Consider the following 10,000-nt stretch of genomic DNA (forward strand, 5'->3'; position numbering starts at 1 on the left):
AAGGAGGCGTTCCCGCACGTGGACGTCGGATACGCATGCGTGAAAACGACATCACCATGCGCAGATCATCCGGAAACGAAGTCTACGCACTTCCGGTCGAGATTGGTTGATGCAGCTGCTCTCGAGTTCGGCTCTCACGTTGTCGTGCGCGCCGTCAGCTCGTCTCTTTCCGTCGACACCGTCGCGAGTTCGCGTTGCATGTGGCAACGCAAACGGTAATGAATCCTGACCATTCCTACCAGACCCGCCAGACTCCACCTCCTCCACCTGACCAACAAGCCAGAGGTGAGTTCTCTCGCGCACGCAGCTCTTTCGCTCGAAATCGCGTCTGCAAGTGTGTCTCCCGAATTTGTGCGAGTCGAAGGTCGAATGTGCAGTGGAGAAAGCGGATGTCGAGTCTCATTTGTTATGTGCGCGCTGGGCGGGACTTCCGGGTGAGCTTCGCGCTCTTTGGTTCGGATGGCGCCTTCGCGTTCAGTCAGTCTGCTACATTGTGTGACGAAGTGGCGACCGGCGTGATGTGATTGGTCGAACGGGCAGCTGTCATTGCGACATGGCGCAGCGACGTCTGCTCGTGCATTTCCCGCCATCTTTTCATTGATGAACAACCCAAAACCTGATGGGTTCGTCGAACGACTCGCGCACTACGCCGTTTCTTCTCTCAATTCGCAATTCGCACCTCACCGTCGTCCAGAGGCTCGCCGTCGACTTGATTGCGGACGGTCACGTGCGCCCGTTTCACTTCCTGTTTCCCACCGCGTTTGCTACACTGTCCCGGTCGTTGTAGCTGTACGTGTAGCAGCTGTAGAGCGATTTAGATACTAGTTGTTTGTAGAGTGGAGGAAGAACAATGGTGTTAGTTATCTCTATGGAGTGGGCGGGGCTTGATTAATTTGCAACGCCCAGGATTCATTTTTCATCAATTTTGTGGTATTTAGGGATGGAGTTCATATCCGGGCCTGGGCAGCCGAGACTGCAGCTGTGGCAGTTTTTGTTTGAGATCTTGAACAAGGAGGAGTTTTCGTCGATTATTCGTTGGACGAATGTCAAGCCTGGAGAATTCAAGGTGATCGAGACCGAAGAGGTGGCCAGACTGTGGGGTCTACGAAAGGGAAGACCGAACATGAACTACGACAAACTCAGTCGATCACTGAGGTGAGTGAAATAGACATCATCCTCATTGATATTGATTAATAATATAATAGTTGGTCGGTTGTGTTACTTCGAGTGTAAGATATCAATGTATGAGAAATCGTCTCATCTCTAAGTTGTCCCCGGCAACCATACGTAAAAATTTAGTTGCCCGGTCATTACTCTGGTTGCCCCCATACACTAAATCCATGACTGCTATTGCTATGGTGCTATAGTTGATTTATGAGAATAACTGTATTTACAGACAGGCAAAATACAGCTAATGAACAAACAGACAGACAGACAGTGCACATAAATGTCTTACATTTTATCACATGTATTAGCATGATGTATTAACTTTGATGTATAAAAATGCATTGACAGACAGACAGCAGACAAACACAGATGCGTGCACGCGTGCGCGCGCGCACACACACACACACACACACACACACACACTTAGCAAACGGACAAAACAGACAGACAGATAGATAGACAGACAGGCAGACAGACAGACAGACAGACAAATGAATAGCCAGATGGACAAACAGACAGACAGACAGTGCACATTTTGTCATATGTATTAGCATGATGTATTAACTTTGATGTATAAAAATGCATTGACAGACAGAAAGGCAGACAGACAGACAGACAGACAGACATGTAGACAACTAAGGCAGACAGGACGAGTCCAAAAATTACTGGACGACTCGATCCTCAATTGTGATGCAGCAATACAACGCAAGAGTGTAACTGTTACTGCAGAAGATGAGCAGAGTCCAGTATAGTGCTGACTCAGTTGGTGCCATTAGTAACTCTGTTAACCTATTGTCCGCTGTTTGACTCTTGGTCCTAGCGAGGGACCTTTTAGGTCCAATTTGTCGTAGAACTTGCTGATTCTTAGCGTATTGTATTGTAGACTGTAATAATGTCACGAGTATAAATGGCACACAGTAGCGCTTCCTTGACACTACAGGTCACATCCAATCTGGCACTTAATTAATTAGGAAGACACATGTCTGATCTGTCATCTATGACACCTAAATGCTTTCAGTAGGTCTGCGAAACCATATACTTATCTATAGTTACGTTTTCTAGCCAACAATGGCATGCTTGCTCAGGAAGGAAAGTCAAGCTGGTAGGTAGGGTAGCTGTCAGCTATTTGTCCCTAGGCAACCGATTTGTCATACACTGGATATGCTTTCAGGGTTTAGGTGGTAACACGATTTCACATTCGGGTGCGGTCACTTGCTGCCGTATCCCTATCTTGTAGACTTGATGCATGTGTGACACACACTTTCACGTGAAATTTTACGCGAAAACGAAAGTACATAGCAAGAAAACGAGTTGTGAAACGAAGCGATAACAGACGAATGCACACAGTAGTGAGTAATCATGCGATCAACGATATGCCGAACTATCAAGCCAACTGTGTTATTAATAGTAATCAGTTACCAAACTTGTCGTGTATTTTAAGAGCCTTAGACATTTTAGTTTCAATACAATCAGACTATCATACAGTTTGCTGTGAACTATGACACCCTTGTATGTAGGACGATCATGAAATTGCCTCTTGCTAATAGCATTACAGTCTAGAATGTTAGTGACACTGTGTACATCATGCTGTATAATGATGTCATAATGTCTAGTATTACATCATGCTGTACATTCAACATGCATACTGAGCAATACATTGCATTGATGTTGTCTTGTGTGTAGGTACTACTACGACAAGGGAATTCTTGAAAAAGTTCCCGGGCAACGTCTCGTCTACAAGTTTGATAGCGAGTTGAAGAAGAGGCAGGATCAACTGGTCAATTCAATGCCTGGAACGTTGACCAGTCCTGTTCTACCTGTCGTCAGCATTGCTACTGAACTGAGCACAGCGAATGGCGGCGACGGGCGTCCGAGTTCTGCATTTGATTCTGTTGCTCCTCTTGGTCCACCGAACAAGAAGGCGAAGTTCTACCCAAGTGGTGATGCCTTGTTTTTATCAGTGTGTGTGTGTGTGTGTGTGTGTGTGTGTGTGTGTGTGTGTGTGTGTGTGTGTATGTGCGTGTGTGTGTGTATGTGCGTGTGTGTGTGTGTGTGTGTGTGTGTGTGTGTGTGTGTGTGTATGTGCGTGTGTGTATGTGCATGTGCGTGTGTCTGTTTGTGTGGTACTTTGCTTGTGTGTGTGTGTGTGTGTGTGTGTGTGTGTGTGCATGTGTGTGTCCATCCGTCTGTCTGTCTGTACCATCTCTAACCTGTCTCTCTCCTTGTAAGTCAGTCATCTACCTCACCATATCACAGTTTTCAATACCTGTGTATCTCACTCTATTCCACCATAACAACATAGTGTCAATGTATTACAGGAATCAAATTGTCTCCCGAAGACATCGAATCTCGAGGACCTGAAGCCACTGCTCTATTCTTTCAAGCCCTCAAAGATGGCCGCACCAGTTTCCGACGATCTCGGCTCTTCTTGGTCGGTCCAGCTCGTAGCGGGAAGACGTCGCTAAAACGAGCTCTACTGGGTCAACTGTTCAATGCCAAAGAGGAGAGCACGGTTGGTGTTGAATGTGAAGCGAATGTCTGTGTGATGGAACAAGGACAGAAGACAGCATGGAAGGTGAGCAAATACGAATGGTTTGGTAGTGGTTGAAGTGAGGGATGAATGTAGTTTTGGTTGATTTTTTTGGTTTTGTGATTCGGGGGTTATTTTGTTGAGCGAATCGGGATTTGGTGTGAATTGGTTGTTTAGAAATGTGGAGAGTGTGTGTAGTCTTGATCAGTTTGTGGTATATGTTGACATATTAATGGGTAGACACAGAGAAGCACATAAATATACAAATTAATTAATTAATTTATTTATTTATGTATAATATAATTAGCTTGTACACTTACATAGATACATAAATGCATGCATGCATACAAGATGGACAGATAGACAAACAGATATACAGACAGATTGTTTTATTTTTTGAAAACTTACTCTACTGATAACAAGTGCTAACTTACACAGATAGACAGACAGGCAGATAGACAGACAGGCAGATAGACAGACAGGCAGATAGACAGACAAACAGACAGACAAACAAATAGACAGACAAACAAACAGATAGACAGACAGACAGACAGATACACAAACAGACAGAAAGACACATACACTGATGCATAGCTCCTACTGACATCACTCAGTCAATACAATATTTTCTTGTTGTAGTTGAAAGATCATCGTCCATTCAAGACCAAGTCATTCGAGAAGGAGGTGGCCAAGTATATCTCCCGTGAGCTCAAGAAGCTAAAACAGCAACAACCTAAACCCATGGTGGTCGCTCCCGTATCGCAAGTCGATGGTGAATTGCCACTTAACGGCCACCAAATGGGAAGAAATGGAGAAGAAACGAACAGAGCCTTTGCAATAGGTATTTACCACAATATGGAAATATGTCACACACACACACACACACACACACACACACACACACACACACACGCACGCACGCACACACACACAACACACACACACACACAAAAATGGCAAATGTATAAGGAGCTGCCATTAAACGGTAATCCCCCAGCCAGGTGGCTGGGTTCCTGTGCACTAAGTAGGAGCTATGGGCCGTGCTAAGCTATCTCCTGGAGCCTGGCCAGGTACTTACAGGAGCACCGACTGCGATGCCAACTGTGGTGTGGGCACCCAAAGTCCCACCCAGACCCCAGTGGCTGATGGACTTTGTCGCAGTCGGAGGCTTTTTCCACCCCAGTCAAAGACCGGGTACTCATTTATACTCCTGAGTCGAGAGGCAATTGTGTGTAAGTTTCTTGCCCAAGGAAATTATGCCATAGCTCGCCATCACTGTGACTTGAACTTGCAACACTGCAAGGTCCCGGATGTTTCCATTCTCCAAACAAACTCTCTAACCAATTGAGCCACACACACACACACACACACACACACACACACACACACACACACACACACACACACACACACACACACACACACACTGACACACACACACTGCGACACACACACACTGTGACACACACACACACACACACACACACACACACACACACACACACACACACAATACTGACTATGTGTAACGCATGACCGATTTCTCTAGCTTCGTCTGCTCTGATGCCTGTCACCAAGAACGAGGCAGTTGGCACTTTGACAAGTCCCGTGCCCGAGGACATTGTCACTCGAGTGTCCGCCAACCTGAAGGCGAGCGAAATGGCCTCAGCTCGATACGACGCCGACAAACCAACGTCCGTGAATATCTGGGATATGGCCGGTCAGTCGCTCTACAGGATCCTCCAGTCGTCGCTCTTTGTGTCTCACGCGATCTACACGGTCGTACTCGATCTCTCCCTCGATTTCAACCAACCGCATCCGGTCACGGCTCTCCACAACGGTCAGACGATCGTACTGGAAGAGAACCCGGAAGAAACGTATCTGGATCAGATCACTCACTGCATCGAGAGCATTCATGCCGCAGTCGAGTCGACGAAGGATGCGACAAGCGACCCGGCGTTCCCCATCATGATCATTGTGGGCACGCATAAGGATAAGCTCGGTCGCGATCGACAGGAAGTCGAGAAGAGAGTCAAAGCAAAGTTTGCCGCACTCAAGCGTGTGCTCTCCGGTACTCCCTATCATAAGTACGTCACGTACCCATTCTTTGCCATTGATCTCTCGATGGGCGCGATCACCGAAGATCCGGTGATCGAGGATCTCCGGGTGCATATCGAGGAGCTAATCCGTACGCGTTTCGGTCGCTACGTTCCCATCCGATGGCTCAAGTTCGACAAGCTCATGGATGCGTGTCGACGACAAAGCCGGTTCTATATGAGCATCGAGGAAGTCGCCGAGATCTCGAAGGAGGAATGTTTCATCAAGGATCCGACGGAGTTCAGCGAGATGCTCCGGTTCTATCACCAACAGGGCGAGATCATGCATCAACCGAGATGCACCCAGTTGGCGACGGTCATTCTCACGAAGCCTCAGTGGCTGATTGGGGCGCTCAAACGTCTCATTCACATTCAGTTGCCGATGGAAGAGGATCATGAGGCTGCGCCTTTCCACGAGTCCTGGCAACGACTTCAAGCGGAGGGAATCCTCGAAGACCAACTCATCAACTATGTCTGGACTGACTATGCTCAACACAAGTTGGTTCTCATCGATTTCATGCAGAAGATGGATCTCCTCTGCCCTCGTCTGATGTCCGAGCAAGCGACCAGTCAGGACGTCAGTTACTACATGCCGTCGCTTCTTCAGATCAAACCGAATCACGAAGAGTTCTGTGAGTCTCTAAGTCAGGAGCGCGACGCCGAGGTCCTCGCCATGGTCTTCTCACAAAGCCACCTCCCGCTCGATTTCTTCTCTCGGCTTCTCGTCCGATGCCTCTTGTTGTGCCCATTCCATCCAAGTCTCTTCCACACGTGCGCACGCTTCGAGATCGATCCCGATCACGACCTGGTCCTCCTCGCGTCTCGAGATCACGTCAAATTTGTTGTTCAGAATACGCAGTTTGGTAGCACGGCCGGTCTACCGTCGCCTTCCGTCTGCGTCGAGGTCCTCCGCTTTATCAAAGCGACCACTGAAGAGTTGAGGCAGCAGTGGATGCCCGGGTTGGAGTTCAACGTCTGTACTCGACATCCGGGTCCCATTTCCCCCAATCACGAGTGGGTCCCCTTGCCAGATGATCTGCAGTGGATTCAGGATAAGGTGCTGACAGCAGGCGATGGTCAGACGTTTGTCCCTGGATACACACTGTTGCTATGGTTTCAGAACAATGAGCCGGTGAGCGACTGTTGTTCAACTTGATTTAAAAATAATTTTATTTTAAATCGGAAATAATTTGAATTTAATTTCAATTTTTTGAGAAATTTAGATCTAAGTATTTAATATAATTGGAAATGAGTTGATAATAATTTATTTATATTAATATGACTGGGCAATTAATTAATATCAATTTGGGCAAAATATTATGGCAAAATTATTTTTGGAAATGTTTTAAAAATAAATGTAACTAGTCTATTAATTAATATTAATTACTGTAAAATATTAAATTAAATTTAGAAACTTGTTTTAGGACAGTAATAACTTAGTGTAATAAGTATGAGACTATGATTTGATAATTAATATCAATTTGAGCAAAATATTACAGTAAAATTATATTTGAAAATGTTTTAAAAATAAATGTAGCTAGTCAATTAATTAATATTAATTAAAGTAAAATGGTAAATTAATAAATTTAGAAACATGTTTAGGACATAAGGTAAAAAGTATAAGACTGATTGGATAACTAATATCAATTTGGGCAGATTATGGTAAATTATTTTTGTTTAAGTGTTTAATATAAAATTAGAAATATGAGTTGCTAATAATTTATTTATATTAATATGATTGGGCAATTAATTAATATCAATGTGAGCAAAATATTACAGTAAAATTATTTTTTGAAAATATTTTAAAAATAAGACTTGTGCTCGTCATTTAATTAATATTAATTAGGGTAAAATTAAATTAATAAATTTAGACAAACGTTTGAAGACATTAATATAAAAAGTATTAGAACTATGATTGGATAATTAATATCAATTTGGGCAAAATAGTAGAATTAATTTTCTTAAAAATGTTTTGAAATAAAATTAATATAATTGGGCAATTAATTAATTTTAATTAGGATAAAATATTAAATTAATAATTTTTAAAAATTGTGTATGACGTTAATATAAAGGTATTAAAACTATCATTTGGTAATTAATATTAATTTGGGCAAAATAAAAATAATTTTCTTGAAAATGTTTTGAAATAAAATAATATGATTGGGCAATTAATCAATATTAATTAGGGTAAATTATTAAATTAATGAATTTTGAAAATGTGTTAGGATGTTAATATAAAGTATTAGAACAATGATTTGATAATTAATATTAATTGGGTAAATATAATTTATATTTACCCAATTAATTTAACGAATTTAAATTTGTTCCAGGCCTCTCCGCTCTCGATTCGTGATCGTTTGACTTACAACGTCCGTGTCCACTTGGCCAAGTTGTTCGACGCCCCACAACTTCCCGTCCCCGATTGGCGATCCCTCGCTCTCTACCTCGGATTCACGCATTCCGAGATGGCCATCTTCGACCAGACCAACTCACCAACTCTCAGCCTCCTCACAGAGTGGGAGAAACGAGAGATGAGCACGACCATCCGACTGAAAGACAAAGTCAAGCTGCTTGAATGCACGGAAGCGAGCGAGCTTCTGGACTCGATTTAGATAGCAAACAAGCTGATTGATATTAATGAATCATTGATGCGCACAGCGATCTTTCCAGTTGTTTTAAATTAGCACGAGGCTACGACGTTAACGCAACACATCGCAACGGTTGCTCACGAGTAGAGACTTTGTAGCAGTATTTCTCTATTTTAAGTTGATTAATCGATGGCCTTGTATTTTTGTATACAAAAGAGATAGAAAAATGAAGGCTACGATAAAGCAAGGAAACTCGGTGTGTGTGTGTGTGTATAATTTTGTGTCAAACGGTCAGTGATGACGTCACAGTCATAGTGATGACGTCACTGTCTTTCCAAATCGGGTGATTTTGAATGGTTTCATATCGTATTGTGTGTCTTCGCCGATGGCGAGTGCAGCCAGTATGCGACCGACAACCGGTGCTAGCTTGAAACCATGGCCTACATACAGTTACGAAAATGTATACACTCTCAATCACAGAAAATAATTTTTGATATATGGTTAATTAAATTAATTAAAATGTTGTATTTTAATCAGTTCTGAAATCCAGTGTGCCACGCCCACTTGATGTTTTGTACATAATTTCTAGTTTAGAATATAGAAAAGATTTGATATGATACACTTGACTAGTAATTGATTTCAACTCGTTCCTATTGACTTTAACTGTTAACTCACTGGAAAATCCATTAACTCACCAGAAATCTATTATTAATTATTTAATACTAACGGACCGGAAAATCCATTTTTAATTAATTAATATTAACACACCAGAAAATTCATTGTTTAATTATTTAATATTAACTCACCCAAAAAGATCCTTTTTAAATTGTTTAATATTAACTCACTAGAAAGTCCAAATTATGAATTATTTAATTATTAACTCACTAGAAAATCCACTTAATTATTTAATATTAACTCACCAAAAAATCCACTTTTAATTATTTAATATTAACTCACCAGAAAATCCATTATTAATTATTTAATTATTAATTATTTAATATTAACTCACCAGAAAATTCATTTATTAATTATTTAATTATTAATTATTAATTATTTTAATTATTAACTCACCATATTAATTATTTAATATTAATTCACCAAAAAATCCATTATTAATTATTTTAATTATTAACTCACTATATTAATTATTTAATATTAACTCACCAGAAAATCCAGCTCCGATAACAATATTTGAGTGGTTCGGGTGTTTGTCGAGAATAAAATCGTTATCAGGTGTGCACTACAGACAAGCCACCATACATAGGTAATTGACAATAATTGTGTAGATACACGGTTACTGTGTATATGCACGGTTCGATTATGCTTGGTGTGTCGCTCATCCCTGCCATGTGCTCTCTGATGTATTGACTGACTGTGTGTACTGCTGCCGAGTCGTCGACTTGGTCTCGCTCGTTGGGACTTGTAAGTGTTGGACCGTGATGCCAACACAGCTAGATGTGAAAAGAGATGTTATGAGTCATACAGACCTCGCTGTTGTTATATTACTGTGATATTGTACACGGTGTGTCCTGCCTGTCTGTCGATCTGTCTGTATGTATGTATGTCTGTTGTCTGGCTGTCTGTAATGTATCTGTTTCTGTCTGTATGTATGTATGTCA

General features: G+C 42.0%; 3 protein-coding genes across 3 annotated transcripts in view; 2 read left to right on the forward strand and 1 right to left on the reverse strand.

Annotated features, from left to right (window-relative positions):
• LOC134182938 (uncharacterized) overlaps positions 1–219 on the forward strand; it is a 1,893-nt gene extending 1,674 nt beyond the window's left edge. Inside the window, exon 2 of the mRNA XM_062650380.1 lies at positions 4–219. Coding sequence (XP_062506364.1) covers positions 4–219 — 216 coding nt within the window. The remainder of the gene's footprint in view (positions 1–3) is intronic.
• On the forward strand, positions 80–8,470 carry LOC134182825 (uncharacterized). Its single transcript, XM_062650266.1, has 7 exons — positions 80–285; positions 939–1,155; positions 2,851–3,107; positions 3,486–3,742; positions 4,337–4,538; positions 5,247–6,925; positions 8,124–8,470. Exons 1-7 carry the CDS (start codon positions 219–221, stop codon positions 8,403–8,405), a joined length of 2,961 nt encoding a protein of 986 aa, XP_062506250.1. The 5' UTR covers positions 80–218; the 3' UTR covers positions 8,406–8,470.
• A 217-nt stretch (positions 8,471–8,687) lies between these two features.
• Positions 8,688–10,000, reverse strand: part of LOC134182827 (peroxisomal sarcosine oxidase-like) — a 9,063-nt gene continuing 7,750 nt past the window's right edge. The window contains exons 8-10 of the mRNA XM_062650269.1: positions 9,680–9,832; positions 9,546–9,621; positions 8,688–8,821 (exon numbers count right to left, since the gene is read on the reverse strand). Of these exons, the coding sequence (XP_062506253.1) occupies positions 8,691–8,821; positions 9,546–9,621; positions 9,680–9,832 (360 nt within the window). The 3' untranslated portion in view covers positions 8,688–8,690. The remainder of the gene's footprint in view (positions 8,822–9,545; positions 9,622–9,679; positions 9,833–10,000) is intronic.

This window comes from Corticium candelabrum, chromosome 8, assembly GCF_963422355.1.
Source record: "Corticium candelabrum chromosome 8, ooCorCand1.1, whole genome shotgun sequence".
NCBI lineage: Eukaryota > Metazoa > Porifera > Homoscleromorpha > Homosclerophorida > Plakinidae > Corticium > Corticium candelabrum.